The 24,462-nt window shown below is 42.3% G+C and overlaps 1 protein-coding gene across 16 annotated transcripts in view; it reads left to right on the top strand.

Moving 5' to 3' along the window:
- The first annotated feature begins 92 nt into the window (after positions 1-92).
- Positions 93-24,462, top strand: part of Kmt2c (lysine methyltransferase 2C) — a 235,212-nt gene continuing 210,842 nt past the window's right edge. For all 16 annotated transcript variants that reach the window (XM_029477430.2, XM_029477436.2, XM_029477435.2 and 13 more), the window contains exon 1: positions 93-498. In XM_029477430.2, coding sequence (XP_029333290.1) covers positions 338-498 — 161 coding nt within the window. In that variant the 5' untranslated portion in view covers positions 93-337. The remainder of the gene's footprint in view (positions 499-24,462) is intronic.

The following is a 24,462-nucleotide window of genomic DNA, read 5'->3' as shown; positions in this document are numbered from 1 at the left end:
CCGGCCCCGCCGGCCCCAGCCTTGGCCGCGGCGCCCCGCCCCGCGCGGCCGGCCCCGCCCGCCCCGCCCGCTTGCCCGCCGCCCCCCGCCGGCCCCTGCGCGCCGAGTGCGCGCGCCCGCGCCGATGTGTGTGAGTGCGTGTCCTGCTAGCTCCATGTTGCCGCCTCTCCCGGTACCTGCTGCTGCTGCTGCTGCTCCCGGGGCTGCGGGAAATGCGAGAGGCTGAGCCGGGGAGGAGCAACTCGAGCAGCAGCAGCGGCGGCGGCTGCGGCCGCTGCGGCGGGAGGAGCCCCCCAGGAGGAGGACGGGGATCCATGTGTCTTTCCTGGTGACTAGGATGTCGTCGGAGGAGGACCGGAGCGCGGAGCAGCAGCAGCCGCCGCCAGCACCCCCCGAGGAGCCCGGAGCCCCGGCCCCGAGCCCCGCAGCCGCAGACAAAAGACCTCGGGGCCGGCCTCGCAAAGATGGCGCTTCCCCTTTCCAGAGAGCCAGAAAGAAGTAAGTTGAGCGCGAGGGAGCCAGGCGGGCGGCCAGCGGCGGCGCGGCCCGGAGCTGTCAGGCCCCCGGCCCGGTGGGGGCGGGGCGGCCCAGGCGCGGCCCGGTTCGGCGGCGCCCGCGCAGGTCCCGCCGGCCGCGCCGCGCACTTTACTTTGGAGTTCGGCCTCGCTTCTGGGAGAACCGCCCGGCGGCTTCCCCAGGGCCTAGCCCGGCGTCCGCACACGCCCCGCCGAGCACGCCCAGCTTGCTGCCGGCCCGGCCTCTCGGAGCCACAAAGCTGTGGGCGCCAGGGACGGAGCTGTCAAACGCCGCGGCCGGGTGGTCCGGGTGCGGCGGCCGGCGCTCTTTGTCAGCTCGCGGCTCCTTTAACTTTTCTTGCTCCCAGACCGGTGCTTTTGCTTCTTAATGATACATTAGGAAGCCATTCGAGCCTGTCCTCCCCATCCCCCACCGCCCCGAACCGCACCGCCCGGCTCCGCAGCCGGCGCTCGGGATCGCACGGGCCCAGGTGTAAGCGGGCGAGTCGGAGTTTCGGGAACGCGGCCGGGTTCCGCGGCGCTGACGGCCCAGAGCACTTTGTTTAGGGGAGACAGCTTTAAACGTCGCTGGACGAGTAACTTCAACTCCAGCTGGGCAGGCAATGGCTTTCGATTGTTTTTGAGCGTCCGTGAGGACTGTGCCCGGTGGATGAGCTGGGCAAGAAGTGTTGTCTTAAAAAGTGGTTATTCGGCAACTTGGCTTGAAAATTAAGGAAACCGTTTTAGTGCCAATGAGTTAGTTGCTCAGCTATAGTGGCTCTTCGGGGTGCTGCGGAAGATTGGTGACCGTCTTTCAAAGTTGCAGAATGGCGTGTGTTGCTTACTCATTTCATTGTATGATATTCTCATTGAACTGTTGGCGGTGGAAGGGTGCGCTGGGACTTGCAGGAAGAAGTCAGCACATTTATGGATAGGCTGTTTGTTTGGTTTACGTGCATTCATTTGTTGTGTCTGGTGATTGCAGCAAAAATAGTGTTAACTGGGCCATAGCAAGCAAGCACCCTGGCCTCCGGGAACCCACTAAGCTCTTGACACAGTGTATTTTTTCGGGGGGGGGGAGGGTTTGCTATCTTTTTACTACTAAATGTTCCAGGGCCTTTAGTCGCCTGTATATTTTATCGCCTGCCAGCTCTTACCTAGCTGTGAAAAATCTTGAGAGAAACACTTTATAGAGGATGTATACATTATTACATTAGGTTCTTTGTGATACAAAGTTACGAGTTTATTTTGTCTGTTACTTTGTAAGGTGATGGTCTGCATAAAATAACATTATGCCTGCCTTGACTGGAATTTGGAGACGTTTTGTGGAGTTTTGAGTAACTTTGGACTTGGTCAGTTTGACATAAATACTGTTCTAAAAAGCAACATGGGATTAAGCCATATTAGAAGTTTACTTCGATTCATTCCCATTTCACTGTTTGAAAAACATCTGCATCTCATAAGAGGGTTCATGATGGCACAGGCCTGTAAGATCTTTTTAAGCCTAGCACTCGGGAGGCAGAGGCAGGTGGAGTTCAAGGCCAATTTGTCTACAGAGGGAGTTCCAGGACAGACAAGGCAACACAGACAATCCCTGTCTTGAAAAAAACAAAACACATTAAAAAAATCTTACTATACTTTAATTTGAGGTAAGTAAATGTTTTATATTTGCATTTAATTCTTTTTGGAGAGAGTAGACATACAAGCGCTCATTTTTGCATTGTTAGGGTCATGCACTTGCAAATGCTTGCACACACACAGTGTGCTTCCCCATTGAGATGAGTTAAGGTGTATTAGTGCAACTCCTTTGAACTGGGAGGAAGGTTCACTTAAGTTATTGCCACTTCATTATTTTAATTCTTAGCACTATTAATGAAGAAAAAATGGCCTTTTGAGAAGTTAAACATTTTCCTAAAGGATGACAGTGTAGTCTAAGAACACTCTGGTCAATTCTGTTTTAGTTTTTTTTTTTTTTTTTCTTTTAGATTTGAAAAGCAACACAGAATTCTTTACAGGGAAGTAAAATGTAGTGGTAATTGGCTTCTAACTTTTAAATTCTTTAAAATTAGATATCTTTTGAAGGGAGTGGAATCTCTAATTGTATTGGAAACATGTAAGTGGAAACTAATGTGTGAAATGGAAAGCAAAGAGGTTTTTGATTGTGTATCTCTACACCATATTAGGATCCACTAGGAAAAGAGCCTGTAGTTAGTGAGGACCCAGAAGGTGAAACTGATGTGTAACAAATGTGATTTAGGTTTGCAGTAAATGAATAGTGTGGAATTGCAAAGAGTACACTGAAGAAACAAAAGCTAATATCTTCTGTTTGTTTGTCTGAGACAGGCTCTCTTTATGTAGCTCTGGCTGGCCAGGTACTTGTAGACCAGGTTGGCTTTGAAATCAATGAACTCATGGAGCTCTGCCTGCCTCTGCCTCCCGAGTGCTGGAATTAAAGGTGCATATGCTTCCATGCCCAATTGTTGTGTTTGAATTTTTATTAAGTAAACAAATCAAGTCTTTATATTTTATTTTATTTTTATTTTATTTTTTGGTTTTTCGAGACAGGTATAGCCTTGGCTGTCCTGGAACTCACTTTGTAGACCAGGCTGGCCTCAAACTCAGAAATCTGCCTGCCTCTGCCTCCCAAGTGCTGGGATTAAAGGCGTGTGCCACCATCACCCGGCTAAGTCTTTATAGTTTTGGCTAGCTGAATTTTTGTTGTTGTTGTTGTTTATCACATTTAAAAGGCGTAGGGTATGTAGTTAATGGGTTTTACATTAAATCTAATTATATTAAAATTATAATTATCTAAAAGCAAATATTTTGAACAAAAGATATTACTTTTTTGAGGCAGAATTTAAAAAGCATATATGTATATACATACACACATACACATATACAGGAATTTCCTGTTGTACAAATGTCAAATGTAACTCACAGTGAAATTTACATTTGTCTGAAATTTCTTAACTGCAAAGACTCAAACCATTTAGTTATTTTGAGTGCTCATATTCCTTACTTGAGGCACTGTTTTTGCCCTGGTAAAACAGTATAGGGCGCGGGTCTAATTCTGTTAATGTTAAAAGAAATTTTTCCTGAAGAGAGAGAGAGAGAGTGTGTGTGTGTGTGTGTTAGTTTTGCTTTTTTTTTTTTTTTTAAACAAAACAAAACAAGAACAAAAACAAGGGTTTCTCTGTGGTCGTGAACCCACTTTGTAGACCACGCTGGCTTTGGATGTTACAGACTTGCCTGACTTTGTACTGGGATTAAGAAGGTGTTAACTACCACACCTGACTTTTGTATGAAGCCTAGGAAGTGTTCTGCCATATTTTTTGTCATCAGAATTGATGTCAGGGTGAACAAAAATGTTGGAGCAGCAGGTGGCAGGGACAGGATTTCTGAGATACTGTCTTCAACCCTTATTGAGTCAAATTTGTGCCCTGAATCACTTTTCAGAGGGCAATTACTGTTATTGGAGAGACAGCTTGAGTGTTACTGTTACAGAAAAATAGGAACATGGGTGGTGTCTTGCAAGGGTGTCTTGCAGTGCAGCTGGTAACTGTTGTTACTTTGTATTTGTAGGACTCTTTCTCTAACAACATTTTTCATACTTGCCAATTTGAAATAAGTGATAGACAATTGATCTTCACTACTGAATAAAAAGTCCCCCAGATCACTATTCATACCTTTTGAGATAATACAAGTATGTAATGTTTATGATAGCCATTTTTAGTCTTTCCTTCCCTATCTTGTCCTACCCTATCCTACTCTTTACTCTCCCTCCAACGCTCCCTATCTCCCTCATTTTTTTTTTTTTTGAGATAAAGCCTATTATATATCCTAGGCTGACCTTGAACTCGATATGTAGCTTGAGCTGGCCTAGCATTTGAATATTCTTTCCTCAGCCTCCCAGAGCAGGCATTGTAGGACTGCACAGCTATGCTAAGCAAACAATAATTCTTAATTTTTAATACTTTTAAGCTAGCAGGTAAGTGGGGTTTGTATATAACATATATTATATATCCTATCATATCCATCCATCCCACCTATCTATCTTTGGTTCATAGGATGCACTTAAGTGTTTTAATTTTTTTTTTTTTTGGTTTTTCGAGACAGGGTTTCTCTGTGTAGTCCTGGCTGTCCTGGAACTCACTCTGTAGACCAGGCTGGCCTCGAACTCAGAAATCCGCCTGCCTCTGCCTCCCGAGTGCTGGGATTAAAGGCGTGCGCCACCACGCCCGGCTTTAAGTGTTTTAATTTAATTGAAAACTGGGTCTAAGCTTGTCAGCCTCCCTTTCCTGTTGGGGAGATTGTTCTCTAACTTGGCTACACTGTAGTTTACTGTTGACTTATTCCTAGGAATATGTAATATTTAAGAATATGATGTTTTTAGTCATGATTTCATATTGCTTGTTAATATATTAGGTTAATAGACAGATGTCCATGCAAATCTAAAAGTGTCTATATAGTTTAATTTCTCATTCTTTTTTTTTTTTTAAAGATTTATTTATTTATTATATGTAAGTACACTGTAGCTGACTTCAGACACTCCAGAAGAGGGAGTCAGATCTTGTTACGGATGGTTGTGAGCCACCATGTGGGTGCTGGGATTTGAACTCTGGACCTTCGGAAGAGCAGTCGGGTGCTTTTACCCACTGAGCCATCTCACCAGCCCTAATTTCTCATTCTTAAATGACTTATTACAATTTCCTCTTATTCACTTAATTCTGTGATGCAATGTGTAGTCAACTTGCAGAGTTACAAATTGATTACAAGACTATATATAAGATACATTGCTTTACCTGCTTTCTGTTTTGTAAAATTATAGGTTATTCTCTGGGCCACAGGTTTCTCTGATTAGATGGTGGCTGTCCAGCCTTTATATCCTTTAAGTCAATGTAAGCTTATAACTAAGGAGCTTTCATGGAACTTCATTGACCTTCCAAAATAAATACGGTCAGTCTTTAGGCATGAAGAACACTAGATTGCACTGGAGAGATGGCTCTGTGCTTAAGAGTACTTACTGCTCTTCCAGAGTACAGGAATTTGGTTCCCACATCCATGTTGGGCAGTTTGTAAGGTGAACATACATATATTTAGCCAAATACTCATACATATAATATCTTTAATTTATTGTGTGGTACACACCTTTGATCCTAGCACTTGGGAGACAGAGGCAGATGGAACAGTTCTGGATTCTAGATAGGCATGGTCTACATAACAAAGTTCCAGGCCAACCAGAGTTACACAGTGAAACCTTGTCTTAAAACAAAGCAAGCAAGCAAGCAAGCAAGCAAGCAAGCGAGCAAGCGAGCAAGCGAGCAAGCGAGCAAGCGAGCGGCATCCTTTAAAAAACCACAGAGCACTAGAAGCTCTCTCTGTATGCTTTCCTGGTGGAGGGGGGTGTGTAGTGCCCTTGAGAGGGTGTCATATTTTGGCTTTTCATCTGTGACTCTCTTAGGCAACAAGTTGATGCCACAGAATAAACTTTCTAATGGATGTGTTTTTTTTTTTTTTTTTGCATTTATTTATATGTGTGTGCACAGATGTGTATGTATGTGGACTCATGCATTCCTTGGTATATTTGTGGAGGTGAGAGGACAAGCTTGGGAGTAGGCTCACCTACCATGTAGGTTCCAGTGAGATGAAAAGTGCCTTTAGCCAATATTTCTCTGTGTTGTTTTTAGTGAACTAATTAATCTCTCCCTTCTCTTATAATATTTTCTTTATCATGTTTATGTCTAGTAACTATTTTTAGAATTTCTTGGTAAGATAAGTTTTAAAAAGTTATCAAGTAAAATAAGCATGATTTTTTTTTTGAACAATGGGCTCATATATCAAGGTGTGCTAGTAGTGGTTATGAAATATTTAGCAGGAAAACCAATCATGAATTTTGAATCTGAAGTGTGTGGGTATATGTGTGTGTGTGTGTGTTTTCCTGAGACAGAATTTCTCTGTGTAGCACTGGCTGTCCTGGAACCTTGTTCTGTAGACCAGGCTGCCCTTGAATTCAAGAGATTTGCCTGCCTCTGCCTTCCAAGTTCTGGGATCAAAGGTGTGTGCCATAGCTTCCTGAAGAATCTGGTGTTTTGTTTTGTTTTGTTTTTAAGATTTATTTAATTTTCCTTCAAATTAATTTTGAGGCAGGGTTTCGCTATTTATCTGTGGCTGGCCTGAAACTCATTGTGTAGACCAGTCTGGGCTCAAACTACTGAGATCTGTCTGCCTCTGCCTTCTGCAAGAGAAGCAGGCTCTCTCAGTATGAGCTATCCTGAAATTGGACTTTTAAATCTCTTGCAGAATGAGAAAGACTTAAGAGCACAGGTTAGAGAAACAGGCATGACACAGCTCTTCTGTATTAATATGTTAGGAAAGGCTTTATGTAAAGGATGTTTCACTGCTTCTGCTATTGCTGCTATGGGCAGAAGGAGCTATATAAAATACAGTTTGAGATGACATAGGCTTTCTGTTTACTTTTAAATTAAAAACACCTTTTTAGATTTGTGTGTATGTTTACACCACATGCATGCCTGCCTGAGCCTGAGGAGCTCAGAAGAAGGCATCAGCTCCCTTGGAACTGGCGTTAATAGATTGTTGTGAGTCACCATGTGAGTGCTGGCAATCAAACTCTGGTCCTTTGCAGAACAAGTGTTCTTAGCTGCTGAGCAAACACACACACACACACACACACACACACAGAGTTCTCGCACAACTAGGAGGAACAACAGTTCTCGGTTCTCTCCTTCTACCATGTGGGACTTGGGATCAAATCAAAATCAGATGGCCAACCTTTACTGGTTGAGCCATCTTGCAGATCCTTGCTCACTTTTTTTTTTTTTTAAAGACTATCATTGTATCAGTAATTGGAATTTGACCTGTAGACCAGGCTGGTCTTGAAGTTGTCATGTGCCTCTGCTTCCCAACTTCTAGAATTAGAGGCATGTTCAACACATCTGACTCTGTTGATGTTTTAGCTTTTTTGGGGGGGGCACATATCACTCACTGACAGAACATGCTAAAATGTCATGAACAGTTAACTCTGTAAGAGAAAAGTCACCAGCTACATGGAGTCCTAGAAGGGTTACAAGAAGTAGTATTTGAATTAAAGCCTGAAGGGTTGGTGAGCTTTAGCCAAGTAGAGTGGTAAGAAAGTGAGACTGTGTTTGGGAGAGCAAGGGAATGAATACACTTATTTCAGAGGAAAGTTAAGAATTTTTCTGGAGAATGGAGGCAGAGGCTTAATAATAGGGAGTGAGATAAAGTTGTAGTGTAGTTAGGGTTATCAAGGCATTTCAGATGTGCTACAGAGCCATAGTTAGATCCTGAATGATGGTTGCCTTGGGGGAAAAATGGTGAGGAAAAACGTTTGGTTGTTCTTGTTTTAGTCATATTGTTTTGAGATGATTTAGAGTCCAGGCCTGTTCCCGAACTCCTGATCCTCGCCTGCATCCTTAGTGTTGTTTTACAGCTTTGGCTGGTCTGGAACTCAGGGAGATTCACCTGTAATTTAATAAGGGCTATTTTAGAAAAACCACTAAGATAAAAAGTATGAAGAGATATGCTACCTGCAGGCAGTGGTTTATGTGCTGCTGTTACAGTGTCACAGCAAAGGCAAAGGGCAGCTTGCTGGAGATGTGGCCGAGAAGGAAGAAGTCCTCATCACTACCGAGGAGTGTAAAAGTTTCCGGCATAGATGGATAGTTAGGGGATAGAAGAAATGCTCAACACGTATCTGGGGATGTAGGAATGGTATTCAGGGATAGCTCAGCATATGTAACTAAGGATGTGATGATGTACCTGAACCTGCTTACAAGCAGTGGTCTGCGTTGCAGTTTCCCCTCTCCTGATGGGGATGCACCCAAGGCCTCATATTTTAGAAAGTTCTTAACCACTTGAACTATATCTCTGACCCCTACTGTACAGTTTTTAATCAAGACAAAGAGAAAAATCTGTGTGAACCAATGTGGGAGGCTGCCTGTTGGTTTGTTGGCTTGAGGAAAACCTTTTTAGGAGCTGTGAAGTTATAAGTTTAATGCTGACTTTATCCTATAAAAAGTACACAAGCTCAAACTTGTGTTGATTTTGTGTATAGAAAAATATTTGGAAGGGTTTATACATTTTGTAATATACTTCCTGAATTAAAAAAAGTTAGTCATTTGCTTTATTTTGCTTTTGAGACAGTGTCTCACTATATAGCCCTGGATGGCCTTGAATTTATTGCCTTTGTTTCTCTAGTGCTGGGATTAAAGTTAGCAGCCACCATGCCTGGCAAAGGTTAATACTTTAAAAAAATTTGAGGAAAAACCAGTAATTAATATTTTTAAAATTAGTTTATTCTTCGTGTGGGTTTGTGTGAAGTGTTTATATAGAGAGTGTTGAGGCAGGGTTTCACCACCCTTCAGGGACTTACTGTCGCTGACTGACTAGAAACTTGCTACATAGACAGGATAACCTATAATTCATACAAGTCCATCCACCTGCTTCTGCCTTCCAAGTGTTGGGATTAAAGCCATGTGCCATCAGGTTAGGATCAACGCAGGGTTTTTACTGAATGTTTTTCATTATAAAGAACAGTAACTCCCAAGGAAAGCTCTGTATTTAGTAATGTTATCACAAAAAATGATTTTAATTTTTTTTTTTTTTTTGAGACAGGGTTTCTCCTTATAGCCCTGGCTGTCCTGGAACTCACTCTGTAGACCAGGCTGGCCTCGAATTCAGAAATCCACCTGCCTCTGCCTCCCGAGTGCTGGGATTAAAGGCATGTGCCACTACGCCTGGCTCATACTGAGCCATCTTGCTGGCTTCATTTCTTATATATTTTGTAGTTGGCAATGTTTGCTTCCTAAGTTTAACTGTAACCTATTACATTAGAAGCAAAGTAGTTTGACTGTCGTTGTAGTCCATATGTTTTTGTTCTTAATCCCATCTTTTAGTGGAGCCTAGTAAAAATAGGGCAAAACAAAAGATGTCTTTCTCTTCTCTCTCTCTCTCTCTCTCTCTCTCTCTCTCTCTCTCTCTCTCTCTCTCTCTCTCTCTCTTTTGAGACAGGGTTTAAAAACCCTGTGTAACTCTGCCTGTCCTAGAACTCAATCTGTAGACCAGCATGGCCTCCAACTCCTGCCTTTGCCTTCTGAGTGCTGGGATTAAAGACCTCTATTTCTTGTTACTTGGATTTCCCCCACCCCCCCCACCCCCCAGTGCCAGAGTATTATTGCATGGTAGACAAGCATTGTGGCATTGAGCTACATCTCAACATAGCTTTGAAACTGTAATGCATTTCATCTTTGATATAACCATCAAATTGTTTAAAATTGACCACATGAAATCTTAAATCTTTCATAATTAGTGCAACTAAAGTTGAAGTATTTGGTTATGGTGTCAATGTTTTTCTCCAATTGGACTTCTATCAGATGATATACCTATCATTGCATATTGAAATTGACACCATCACCACCACCACCACCACCACCACCACCACCTGTATAGCCCTGGCTGCCCTGGAACTCAATATATAGACTAGGCTAGCCTCAAATTTGCCTGCTTCTTCCTTAGTGCTGATATTAAAACTTTGTAACACCAGCACTCTAGGCTAGGTGTGACTTTCAAGAATATTTAATCTGAGCTGGATGTGTTGGCATATGCCTTTAACCCCAGTACTCTGGAGGCAGAGGTAGGCAGATCCTTCTTAACAAAGCCTCCTTGGCTATTTTGCTGTTTTTGAGGGAACTGAGACTGGGATGTCCTACATAGCACCAAAACCAAAAACAGAACTAACCTACTAGAGGTATCACCATGCCCAAACTCAAATTGTACAATAGAACTATAGTACTAAAAATGCCATGGTAGCTGGGTGCTGGTAGCACTTGCCTTTAATCCCAGGGCTAGGGAAGCAGAGGTAGGCAGATTTCTGTGAGTTTGAGGCCAGCTTAAAGTATGTGGGGGTTATATACACATCAAGATGGCATCTGTATAGTACTAAAGGAAGAGCTGGTATCTGCTGTTCTTAGTAAGCCCATTGGGCCATGTAGTCAATTTGTTGAACCCTATGGTTGTGTCTTGTCTAGTCCTGTTTGGCAGTAGTAATGACACTTGATTAGGTTTGGGTTCAGCTTTTTCTTTTTCACTTTGGGAGTCTTAAGTAATTGCAGTTCTAGGAGTTGGGTTAGACTTTGCTGGAGATCTGTGGAGAGTGAGAGGTTGCCAAACTGACTATTTGAGAGGCTCAGCAGGGTCCAAGTCCTAGCTGACTTTCTGGTCTAATACAGTACAAAAGCAATCACTAGTAAGAGTAGAGACACCACCTAGCTGAACCCAACCAAAATTGTGAAATTATGAATAAATATGGTTTGTTAGCAGCAACAGGTAATAGTAATAATGGTACACTAGGCTGGTAAGATGACTTAGTGGGTAAAAAAGTGCTTACTACTACCAAGTCTGATTCAGGGGATCCGCATGAGAGGGAGAAAAAAAACCTCTACACATGTGCTTTGGCACGCACGCGCACACATACACACACAAGTATATAAGCAGATACAAGCAGATGTAATAAAAATAATGAAAGGAGATGGTTTTATGAATTAAAGGACTAAAATATGTCTGATACAAATGATAATGACCACTGTTTTTAAAGGGTCTTTTCCTGAGATAGTTAAATGAGGCTTCTTGCTACTTTGGCCCTTATTTCTCTAAGGTATTTTGATGTAGAGATGGATTATTACTGAGGAGTTTGGTATTTAAAAAATGCTGTTATCAGGACTGTGATTTTAGGTTGGTTAATAGAGTGCTTGCCTAAGATGCATGAAGCCCTGTGTTCTGCAGTGACTGTAATCTCAACTGGGGAGGTGGAGGCAAATGAATCAGAAGTTTAAGGTAATTCTGTACTACAGATCCAATATGAGGAAGGCCAGCCTTGGATACATATGAGAGTCTGTCTCAAACCCCTTCCTTTCCTTCCCTTCAAATATAGTTACATGACTATAGATTGGCCTGTAATTAGATAGTTCCTAATAGCTAAAAGAATTTTGAATACCCAAAAAAAGTTAGGATTTTACATTTTTGACTTGTGCACCTGTGATACAGTGAACCATTTGTACTTTGTTGGGAGGTCTAGGTTCTATTCTGGTTCTGTTGCCACCTATAGGGTGTGTGAGTAAGGGCTAGGTGGTCCTTCACCCTCTAATACCTGCCTTTGTTTTACTGGGCATTATGTAGATAAGCATGGCCTTGATCTCACAGAGACCCACCTGTCCCTGCCACCTTAGTACTGGGTTTAGAGATGTATGCCATCGCTGTCTCTCTAGTCCACCCCCCCACCCCCATTTAAAATAGAAACTTTAGAACATGAGAGTCTTGAACTAGTATGTATTTCTTTTTCACATCAAATTTTGCAGGATAGGAGCTAAGTTGGTGAATAGTGCCTTTTCACTGCAGTCACTCTACTGGAGACCCTCTTCCTTTGTCTTTCTAGGGTATGACACTTTAAGATTCTATGATGCCCACTAGAGCATAATGAAGAAGAGTAGAGGAGAGTACAGACCATTAACCCTTTAAAATGCCATTTAAAACAGTACTGTTTGTGTGGGTAGCTTAGCACTCAGGAGACAGAGGCAGGAGGATTTCCTGTTCTTAAAGGCCAGCCTGGTCTACAGTGAAACACTGTTTCAAAGAGAGAGAGAGACAGAGAGACAGAGACAGAGAGACAGAGACAGAGAGACAGAGACAGAGAGACAGAGAGACAGAGAGAGACAGAGACTCAGTTAAGAGCACAGCACTAATTATTGCAGAGGATCCAAATTAGATTTCTGTCCACTACAAGGTGACTTATAACCACCCATAACTCCAGCTGCATGGCATTTGATGCCCTCGTCTGACCTTTAGGAGTACTAGGCACGCATGTAATATACATACACACATGCAGGTAAAATACTAACACATAATAAATTAGAAAAAATATTTTAAAGGCACCCAATGTTTAAACTTGAACCTGTAAGTGGAATATAGTCATAGTGGTCATATGTGACTGTATGGCCAATGTGACTGTAAGGGAAGCTAGGACTGTAATAAATTATTTTATATATGTGTTACCCTGGCTGGCCTGGAACTCACTCTGTAGACCGTGCTGGCCTTGAATTCAGAGATCCTTCTTGCCTCTGCCTACCAAGTGCTGGGATTAAAGGTGTGCACCACCACTGCCCAGCAATTTTATTTATTGAGCATGTGTTTGGATATACATGTGATACAGCATGTGTGTGGTATGACAGAGAGGACAACTTGTGGGCATTGGTTCATTCTCTACCATGTGGGTCCCAGGTATCAGACTCAGGTCAGTGAGTCTTTACCTACTGAGACATCTTGTAAACCTGGGTTTTGACTATTACAGAGGTTTTATTGTTGAGATTCAGCCCCCCTTCCCCTACCATGTGGAAGGAAAGAGTTAAATATTATAACTGCTGTGTATTAAAGTGAAATTATAGGTGACAATTTTTTTCCTAGTTAGGTGCCACTGGTCTATAGCGCCAGCACCTGGAGGCAAAGGTGGGAGGAGGAATGCTGTGAGGTTGAGGACATCCTGATCGACATGACCCCAGGCCAGGCAGGGATTCATAGTGAGACCCTGCCTAAAATAAATAAAGTAAATCTGTTCTTTTCCCCTAAGTATGTTCCTTTTTTTGTTTTTTTTTTTTTTTTTTGAGACAGGGTTTCTCTGTATAGCCCTGGCTGTCCTGGAGCTCACTTTGTAGACCAGGCTGGCCTCGAACTCAGAAATCCGACTGCCTCTGCCTCCCCAGTGCTGGGATTAAAGGAGTGTGCCACCACGCCAGGCCCTAAGTATGTTCCTGAAGAAATATGTTACTATTAGCCAAGTTTACTTCTTTTTTATTGACAATCACCCTGGGAAGATATTGGGAAAAGTCAACTAAGAAGCACTGTATCAGAGAGGTCAGCATAAGACAAAATACCCATCCTTCCTCACACTGGAATTTCGATGTCTGCTAATACAAAATGACTCACAGTAGCAGACAGCACAAATAACTGAGGACTCTTGGAGAAAGCAGCCATTGCTCTTAACTGCTGAGCCCATCATGATTCTAGCCCTGTTAATGATTTTTTTTGTTTTTGTTTTTTTTTTTTGTTTTTTGGTTTTTTCAAGACAGGGTTTCTCTGTATAACTCTGGCTGTCCTGGAACTCACTTTGTAGACCAGGCTGGCCTCGAACTCAGAAATCCGCCTGCCTCTGCCTCCCGAGTGCTGGGATTAAAGGCGTGTGCCACCACGCCCGGCAACGATTTTTTTTGTTTTGTTTTATTTTTTTATTTTTTTGAGAGAGGCTTTCTCTGTGTAGCCCTGGCTGTCCTGGAACTCAACGTTGTAGACCAGGCTGACCTTGATACAGAGCTCCACCTGCCTCTGCTTTACAAATACTTATTTCTGGAAGTTCTCCTATCCCCTTTTCTATTGTTTTTTAAGAAACGGTCTCATGCCTGTGGAGCTGGCCCTGGTGGCATTGGCATGGGAGAGTTGTCTTGTCCCTTGCAAGCTGCAGGTAAGGGAGCAGGCCCTGCCCATCCTCTCCTGAGAAAAGTGGGAGAGTTGGCCTAGTGGGCTACCAGCTCAGCTACCACCCAGGCCCAGATCCAGGGCTTCGAGTTGACCCACCCAGCATCTACTCCATGAACTGTGGAACCTTGTGAAGAGGTCCTGCAGATTCAGAGCTGCAGGATCTCCATGTCACAGGGTAATAACAACAGGATATCCGAGAGGAGTCATTATCTGAGAGGAGTCATTGGTCTGGTTCTAGGCCTCTGGCTCCTACTACACTATAGACCCATTGCAGTGAGCATTTTCAAGTAAAAAAATGTGACACAGCGAACCTTCCATGGCAAGATTTTGGTTTTTTTGAGACAGGGTTTCTCTGTGTAGCCCTGACTGTCCTGGAACTAACTCTGGCCTTGGACTCAGAAATTCTCCTGCCTCTGCCTCCCAGGTGCTGGGATCAAAAGTGTGTGCCACCACACCCTGCCTAAGATTTTCATTTTTTATCTTTTTGTTCTATGTTGTTTCGAGGAGGTTACAAAGGTAGAGGTCAGATTTGGAGGAATGGGGAGATGAATGAGATTTTGATACATGATGTGAAATTCACAAGAATCAATAAAAAGGTAAAAAGAAAAGGCAAGGTTTCTCACTGTAGTCCAGCCAGCCTTGAATGTGATGAAATCCTCCTGCCTCAGTCTTAAGTATGCTGGTATGACCCACCATGCCTGGCTCTCTGAAATCTTAAATGACAACATATTGCTGAAGAGAACTAACCAGGTGATGGGTGTGTGGGGGAATGAGAAGCTGGTACTTGGCTGGTATTTGATAGGTACTTGTAGTGTTTTCTGGAAGTCACATCTTTCGATACTTAATCACTTTGGCAGAATCGTCACACCTAGTTTTACAAGTAAAGGAGCTGCTTTAGGACAGCCATAGTTGCAAAGACAGATCTAACCATGGCCCCGGTTTTTAAATAAACACATTCCTTATATTGGAAGGAGAAGGAAGGGATCAAATTGGGGCTTCACTTTTTTTTTTTTTAACTATGGACAATAGAGAGTCATTGAGGATATTAAACTGCAGAAACATATCTGTTAGAAAAATCATCTTGGTGGGGCAGTAAAACCATAACTAGTGATTCTGTTGCTTGATTATTAATACTAAATGATGGATCTTTGCTTAGCACGTATGAGGGGCTTAGTTTGATTTTAGCACAGGAAAAAAAAAGCCTATTGAAGTAACTTCTGTTTTTGCTTTCTTTCCTTTTTTTCTTTCCTTTAGCAGTGTCCTATGTGCATTTAAGTAAACTCTAGTTTCATCTCATTCCCCGTTCATGCTCCCTTCTTCTTCTTTTTAAAGGTTTATTTATTATTATATATAAGTACACTGTAGCTGTTTTCAGACGCACCAGAAAAGGGTGTCATATCTCATTACGGATGGCTGTGAGCCACCATGTGGTTGCTGTGATTTGAACTCAGGACCTTTGGAAGAGCAGTCAGTGCTCTTACCCACTGAGCCATCTCTCCAGCCCCGCTCATCTTCTTCTTAACAAATACTCTTTCTACTTTCATGTCTTGTCACAAAATGTAGTCACTTGCTTGCACAGATGTGGGTGAGATGTCTATTTTTGAGTATGGGCAATTTATCAGCTACTATACTATTAGGAGGAATGATGCCCCTTCTCCTGGATCTCTGAGGCCAGCCTACTCTGGTCTACAGTGAGAGTTCCAGGGCAGCCAGAACTACAGGAAAACCAGCTGTTGAAAAGCAAAAAGCAAAATGATAGTTTTCATTTGATTTTGTTTTTGGGTCACAGTATAACCCTGGATGGCCTTGAAGGCATTGGGTTCTGCCTACCTGTCTACCTGGGATTAAAGGGGCACACTATTGGATTGGTCCTCATTGTGTGTGATTTTTCTTTTTTCTTTTCTTTTTCCTCTTCCTTTTCCTCTTCCTCTTCTTCTTCTCCTTCTTCCTCTTCTTGCTCCTCTTCCTTCTTATACTATTTTTAAAAATGATTTTATTAGCCAGGCGTGGTGGCGGGAGCCTTTAATCCCAGCACTCGGGAGGCAGAGGCAGGCGGATTTCTGAGTTCGAGGCCAGCCTGGTCTACAGTGTGAGATCCAGGACAGCCAGAGCTACACAGAGAAACCCTGTCTCGAAAAATCAAAAAAAAAATTTTTTTTATTTCATATGTATGAGTATTTTACCTGCCTGTATGTCTGTGTACCAGGTACCTGCTTGTTACTTGTGGAGGCCAGAAGAGAGCTGCTGCTGCTGCTTCTGCTGCTGCTGCTGCTGCTTCTTCTTCTTCTTCTTCTTCTTCTTCTTCTTCTTCTTCTTCTTCTTCTTCTTCTTCTTCTTCTTCTTCTTTTCTTTTTTTTTGAGACAGGGTTTCTCTGTATAGCCCTGGCTGTCCTGGAACTCACTCTGTAGACCAGACTGTCCTCAGAAATCCCCCTGCCTCTGCCTCCCGAGTGCTGGGATTAAAGGCGTGTGCCACCAAGAGAAGAGCTTCTTTTGGGACTGGTGTTACAGACAATTGTGAGCTGCCATGTAGGTGCTGGGGATCAAACCCTGGTGCTTTGGAAGAGCAGCCTGTGCTCTTAACCAAACTCACTCTTTCTTCCTTCTTATTTTCTTGAGACAAGGTCTCTTTACATAGCTCTGGCTGTCTTGGAGTTTACTGTGGTATTGACTAACCTGGTCTCAGGCTGGCCTCCAAATCACAGAGATTGACCTGCCTCTACCTCTGGAGCACTGGGGTTAAAAGTGTGTGCCACTACACCCACCTTCTTAATTCTTCTTAAAATGTGTCTTTATAAACTATTGTGAGTATATAGAAAGTGCAGTTGTTTGTTTATGGATCTTGTTTCTTTTATTTTATTAATACCCACTTAATGCTGTTACTTTGTAGATTTGCCAGGATTTTTGTAGCACAGGATCATGCCATCAGCATACTTATTAGATACTTAATTTTAAAAGTCCCAAGCCAAACTAGGAGTTTTTAATTTATTTTATTCTATTTATTTTGTTTATTTTATTTATTTATTTAGAGACAGGGTTTCTCTGTATAGCCCTGGCTGTCCTGAAACCTCTGGTTGGCTTCAAACTCAAACCTGCCTTTGTGTAAACCCCCCCCCCCCAACTCAGATTAAAGGGGTGTGCCACCACCATCTGGTTCACAAGTTCAAAACTAGCCTGTACTGCACAATGAGTTCAAGACGAGCTTGGGCAACTTAGTGAGATCTTACCTCAAAATAGGGAAGTTTTTGTCTTTGTTTTTGTTTCAAGGGGCTGAGCAGATAGGTCAGTGATTTGATAAGATGGTGAATTTAGTATGAGGCAGGGCTGGGGCAGGAGAAATTCCAAGCTGAATTCATGGTTTTTTTTTGTTTGTTTTTTGTTTTTAATGGCTTGGGCTCAGTGGTAGAATGTTTGCCAAGCATGTGCAAGGCCCCATGTTTAATCCGTATCACTTAAAAAAGGGCAGCTTCAGCAACAAAATCATTTTAGTTTTGTGTATTAATAGTTGTCAGACTAGAAAGATGAACTTTTTAAAAAAAATAATTTAAGCTGGGTGGTAGTGGCTCATGCCTTTGTTTAATCCTAGCATTCAGGAGGTGGAGGCAGGAGGATCCTTTTAAGTTTGAGGCCAGTCTGTTCTACAGAGCCAGTGCCAGGACAGCCATGGCTACACAGAGAAATCCTGTTTTGTAATCACCCCCACCCCATTCCCCCAGAGAGGGGGAGAGGGGGGAGGGAGGGAGGGAGGGAGAGACAGATCACCAAATGAATTAAACTAGGGTTTACTAGGATCTTATGCTCAGATTGGTATGGAACTTAGTGTGTGCTGGTATTACAAATTTTAGCCACTGTGCCTGTGAAGATGGATCCTTGGCTATAAGATCACTTGATTTTCCTCTTTCTGATTCAGGTGAGCATTAAGTAGAAAGACACATAGTTAACAGAAGTAGGAAGTGTATGTACAAGCAGATGACCACATTTCAATTTGAGAAGTTTTACATTTTTCAGACAGACCTTCTGTGTTGGTCTTGGCCAAATGACTTCTTTGCTGTGGTTGTTTCATCTGTTAAGTAGAATGTTAGTAGCACCTGTCATAGGTTGGAATTGTAAGTACTTAGGATAGTGTCTGATATATAGTAAGCAATTCATCTGTTTATTTTATTAGTATTAGATAAGCCAGAGTAGAACAGCAGGTAGAGAAGAAAATTACTTGATTTGAATTTTATCACCATAGTTTGTGACAGTTAAATGTGGCTCCAAATGTTTTGGGGGTTAGAGGTTTCTCTATTTATACTTCTCTTTCCAAGGAAGAATGTGTAAATAGATCTAGATGTATGAGTTTTCTACAATTTAAGAGAGAGAGGTCAGTGACTTCTACTCCAAGCATATCCAGAACTTTGAAGGGCTTCATACATTGCCCATTAGATAAGTAAATTTACTCTAAAATCAAAGTGTTCTGAATGAGGTCTGTCTTGGATGTACAGGTGATGTACGTTGTTTTTCCTCAAAGCTGAGTTCTGGACATTTTAGGAAATAAGAACAGCATTATTACTTTTTTCCCCTAGGAAAGCACTCAACAGATGATGTTCAAAGGACACTGTTTGTTTGTTTGTATATTTGTATGTCTTGGTTTTTGAGATAGGGTTTCTCGGTATAGCCCTGCCTGGCCTTGAACTCAGAGATCTGCCAGTCTCTACCTCCCAAGTGTAGGGACTAATGACATGTGCCACCACTGCCCAGCTAAAATTTTATTTATGTATATGAGTGCCCTGTCTGCATGCACACCTGGATGCCAGAAGCGGTCCCATTATTGCTGGGAATTGAACTCAGGACTTCTGGAAGAGCAGCCAGTATTCTTAACTGCTGAGGCATCTGTCCAGCCTGGAGTGCTTTTTTTTTTCTTCTTCTTCTTCTTCTTCTTCTTTTAATGGGTATTGTCCTATTTCAAAAGATTGTGGGTAATGGATTTACACGAGTGCATTTTTACTGTTTTATCCAGGAAAGTATATAGAAAGTGAATAGAGATAAGGTTATAGGTGTCCTAAAATTTCACAAACACCAATTCCTAAGAATATATTTAGCTCCCTTGTCAAAGATCAAGTGACCATAGGTGTGTGGGTTCATCTCTGGGTCTTCAATTCTATTCCATCGGTCTACTTGTGTGTCAATATACCAGTACCATGCAGTTTTTATCACAATTGCTCTGTAGTACAGCTTTAGGTCAGGCATGGTGATTCTACCAGAGGTTCTTTTATCCTTGAGAAGAGTTTTTGCTATCCTAGGTTTTTTGTTATTCCAGATGAATCTGCAGATTGCTCTTTCTAATTTGTTGAAGAATTGAGTTGAAATTTTGATGGGGATTGCATTGAATCTGTAGATTGCTTTTGGCAAGATAGCCATTTTTACAATGTTGATCCTGCCAATCCATGAGCATGGGATATCTTTCTATCTTCTGAGATCTTCTTTAATTTCTTTCTTCAGAGACTTGAAGTTCTTATCATACAGATCTTTCACTTCCTTAGTTAGAGTCACGCCAAGGTATTTTATATTATTTGTGACTATTGAGAAGGGTGTTGTTTCCCTAATTTCTTTCTCAGCCTGTTTATCCTTTGTGTACAGAAAGGCCATTGACTTATTTGAGTTAATTTTATATCCAGCTACTTCATTGAAGCTGTTTATCAGGCTTACGAGTTCTCTGGTGAAATTTTTAGGGTCACTTATATATACTATCATATCATCTGCAAAAAGTGATATTTTGACTTCTTCCTTTCCAATTTGTATCCCCTTGATCTCCTTTTGTTGTCCAATTGCTCTGGCTAGGACTTCAAGTACAATGTTGAATAGGTAGGGAGAGAGTGGGCAGCCCCCTAAAACCATCCAGTGGAAAAAAAGACAGCATTTTCAACAAATGGTGCTGGCACAACTGGTGGTTATCATGTAGAAGAATGCGAATTGATCCATTCCTATCTCCTTGTACTAAGGTCAAATCTAAGTGGATTAAGGAACTCCACATAAAACCAGAGACCCTGAAACTTATAGAGGAGAAAGTAGGGAAAAACCTCGAAGATATGGGTACAGGGGAAAAATTCCTGAATAGAACAGCAATGGCTTGTGCTGTAAGATCGAGAATCGATAAATGGGACCTCATAAAATAGCAAAGCTTCTGCAAGGCAAAAGACACCGTCAATAAGACAAAAAGATCACCAACAGATTGGGAAAGGATCTTTACCTATCCTAAATCAGATAGGGGACTAATATCCAATATATATAAAGAACTCAAGAAGGTGGACTCCAGAAAATCAAATAACCCCATTAAAAAACGGGGCTCAGCTGAACAAAGAATTCTTACCTGAGGACTACCGTTGGCTGAGAAGCACCTGAAAAAATGTTCATCATCCTTAATCATCAGGGAAATGCAAATCAAAACAACCCTGAGATTCCACCTCACACCGGTCAGAATGGCTAAGATCAAAAATTCAGGTGACAGCAGATGCTGGCGAGGATGTGGAGAAAGAGGAACACTCCTCCATTGTTGGTGGGATTGCAAGCTCGTACAGCCACTCTGGAAATCAGTTTGGCAGTTCCTCAGAAAATTGGACATAGTACTACCAGAGGATCCAGCAATACCTCTCCTGGGCATATATCCAGAAGATGTTCCAACCGGTAAGAAGGACACATGCTCCACTATGTTCATAGCAGCCTTATTTATAATAACCAGAAGCTGGAAAGAACCCAGATGTCCCTCAACAGAGGAATGGATACAGAAAATGTGGTACATTTACACAATGGAGTACTACTCAGCTATTAAAAAGAATGAATTTATGAAATTCCTAGGCAAATGGATGGACCTGGAGGGCATCATCCTGAGTGAGGTAACCCAATCACAAAGGAACTCACACAATATGTACTCACTGATAAGTGGATATTAGCCCAGAAACTTAGGATACCCAAGATATAAGATACAATTTGCTAAACGCATGAAACTCAAGAAGATCGAAGATCAAAGTGTGGACACTGTGCCCCTTCTTAGAATTGGGAACAAAACACCCATGGAAGGAGTTACAGAGACAAAGTTTGGAGCTGTGATGAAAGGATGGACCATCTAGAGACTGCCATATCTAGGGATCCATCCCATAATCAGCTTCCAAACGCTGAAACCATTGCATACACTAGCAAGATTTTGCTGAAAGAACCCAGATAGAGCTGTCTCTTGTGAGACTATCCCGGGGCCTAGCAAACACAGAAGTGGATGCTCACAGTCAGCTATTGGATGAATCACAGGGCCCCCAATGGAGGAGCTAGAGAAAGTACCCAAGGAGTTAAAGGGATCTGCAACCCTATAGGTGGAACAACAATATGAACTAACCAGTACCCCCCAGAGCTCGTGTCTCTAGCTGCATATGTATCAGAAGATGGCCTAGTCGGCCATCAGTGGAAAGAGAGGCCCATTGGTCGTGCCTCAGTACAGGGGAATGACAGGGCCAAGAAGTGGGAGTGGGTGGGTGGGGGAGTGTGTGTGGGGACTTTTGGGATAGTATTGGAAATGTAAATGAAATAAATACCCAATAAAAAAACATTAAAAAAAAGAATATATTTAGCAAGGCATAGTGGCACATGCCTTTAATCCCAGTCCTTGGGAGTCAGAGGCAGGTGGATCTCTGTGAGTTTGAGGTCAGCCTAGTCTAGTTGAGTTCCAGGACAGCCAAGGCTACACAGAGAAATCCTGTCTTGACCCTCCTCGCCCCAACAAAAATAAAATAAACCCCCTACACATGATTTATTTAGGGCTGGCAAGATGATGGTTCATTGGATAAAATTGCTTGTTCCTGGTGATCTGAGATTGATCCTTGGAACCCATCAAGTTTAAGGAACAAACTGATCCTGGATGTTTCTCTGACCACACATGCTTGTGGCATGTGGACTCACACATCATATACATACTGTTCACCCTTCTCCCCACAAACAACAACTTAAAAACAACACAGGGTTATTGAGATGATTCTGTATAAAGGCACGTGTGTGTGATGTAAGCCTGTTCTCTGGAATCCACATAAAGGTGGAGGGAAAGAACCAATTCCACCAAGTTGTCCTGTGACCTTTATATGCAAGTTGTGAAACAGAGAGGCACATATGCAATGATAATAAATAAAATCCTAAAAAAAATAACCTGAAAAGAAATATAATTTAAATGAATGTACTTTAAAAAGCTGTGTGTTCTAGTATTTTGAGACCTGGAACAGACTATGAAGTAAATCAGGACCCAGCTGAGGAAGATGATCATATCATAAGCTTCTACATGGCGACTGCAGTGTCAGTAGTCTCATTAGGAATGAAAAGGATTTGTGTACTGCTTTGGTTTGTGCTTTAAAATTTATTTATATATTTTATGTATATGGGCACTCTGTCTGTATATCTACACACTAGAAGGCAGCATCAGACAGTTGTGAGCTGTCATGTGGGTGCTGGGAATTGAATTCAGGACCTTCCAGAAGGTCCTGAGCACTTGCTCTTAACCACTGAACCATCTCAGCAGCCGGTTGATGAAGTGTGGATTTCTCCCCAAGGTGGCTTATATTAGGAACTGTCTTCACTAACCCTTGACTACATTGCTCTTACTTCTCATATGTCTTTTCTATAGTGTCTACTTACTAGCTCTTTAGTAACCCTTTACCCCTGACTTAGCTGCAGTTAGTGCTTCCTCTTTCTCTTTTTATCTTTTCATTCCTTCTCTTTTCCCCCCCCCGTCCCTCCTCTCCCCTCCCCTCCCCTCCACTCCCCTCCCTTCCCCTCCCCTCCCCTCTTCTCTTCTCTTCTTGAACTCACAGAGATCTGCCTACCTCAGCCTCCAGTATGCTGGGATTAAAGGTGTTGGCCATCATGCTTGGTTCTCTTTTCCTTAAAATTTCTTTTTCTTGTGGGAGTTGGTACTTTCTCATCACATGAGTCCTGAGGATTGAAAGGACAGATTATAAAGCTGGATGGCAAGCCTTTCTTTACCTGCTGAGCCATCTTGCCTGTCTGTTGAGCTCCTTATCTCTTCTTTCTTCCTGGACAGACAGGAGCTGTTGTGTCTGCAGACATTGCCAGTAGCCTGTGTGTTTACCAGATGTCTTGTGATCTTACTGATGACCCTTTGTTGCTCTGGGGAAAGCAAAGAATGTATTGATAGTTTTAGGAGATTTTTTTTTTTTTTTTTTTTTTTTTGGTTTTTGGAGACAGGGTTTCTCTGTGCAGCCCTGGCTGTCCTGGAACTCACTCTGTAGACCAGGCTGGCCTTGAACTCAGAAATCCGCCTGCCTCTGCCTCCCGACTGCTGGGATTAAAGGCGTGCGCCACCACTGCCCAGCTAGATGTAGCCTATTCTTAACAGGTAGAAAAAAAAATGCCCTGATCTGGATTAGAATCAACAAATATTAGGATTGGTAAATACAATGGGACTTCATAGACATTTGATTTAAAACTCTAGTAATAAGGAAAGTTTAAACAATTCTCCTAGCCGGGCGTGGTGGCGGGAGCCTTTAATCCCAGCAGTCGGGAGGCAGAGGCAGGTGGATTTCTGAGTTTGAGGCCAGCCTGTCTACAGAGTGAGTTCCAGAACAGCCAGGGCTACACAGAATAGGCTACATCTTTCAAGGTCTCTGTGAATACCTGGTAAGAGTGACTTAAACTTCAGTTGAAGTAGTGTTTCAGTTTCCCCTCCTTTTTTCTTAAAGAATTATTTATTTATTTTATGTGAGTATGCTGTAGCTGTCTTCAGACACACCAGAAGAGAACATCAGATCCCATTACAGATGGTTGTGAGCCACCATGTGGTTTCTGGAAACTGAATTCAGGACCTCTAGAAGAGCAGACAGTGCTCTTAACTGTCTCTTAACTGCTGAATCATCTCTCCAGTCCCTAGTGTTTCAGTTTTAAAGGATGAGCCTAATTTAGGATTGTACTGTGATATAATTTTTCTCATTTGTTTACTTATTTATTTGTTTATTTTCAAGACAGGATCTTACTGTGAATCTTTAGCTGTCCTGGAACTCACTATGTAGACCCAAGCTACCTCTGCCTCTCAAGTGCTGGGATTAAAGACCTGCAACACTATGTCCAGGATTTTTTTTTAATTATTAAAAATATAAACTAGAGCTGGGCAGTGGTGGTGCATGCTTTTAATCCCAGCACTTGAGAGGCAGACGTAGGAGAATTTCTGAGTTCGAGGCCAGCCTGGTCTACAGAGTGAGTCCCAGGACAGACAGAGCTACACAGAGAAACCCTGTCTCAAAATCTCAAAAAACCAAAACCAAACCAAACTATACACACACATGTATGTATGTATGTATGTATGTATGTATAATCTTTATCTTCTTTGGAGACAGGGTTGATTTGTAGCCTTGCCTAT

This window comes from Mus caroli, unplaced genomic scaffold, assembly GCF_978045245.1.
Source record: "Mus caroli unplaced genomic scaffold, Mus_caroli_1 scaffold_4, whole genome shotgun sequence".
In the NCBI taxonomy this organism is placed as follows: Eukaryota; Metazoa; Chordata; class Mammalia; order Rodentia; family Muridae; genus Mus; species Mus caroli.
The sequence above is the reverse complement of the archived record's forward strand: the minus strand, read 5'-3'. Positions and strand labels throughout refer to the sequence as shown.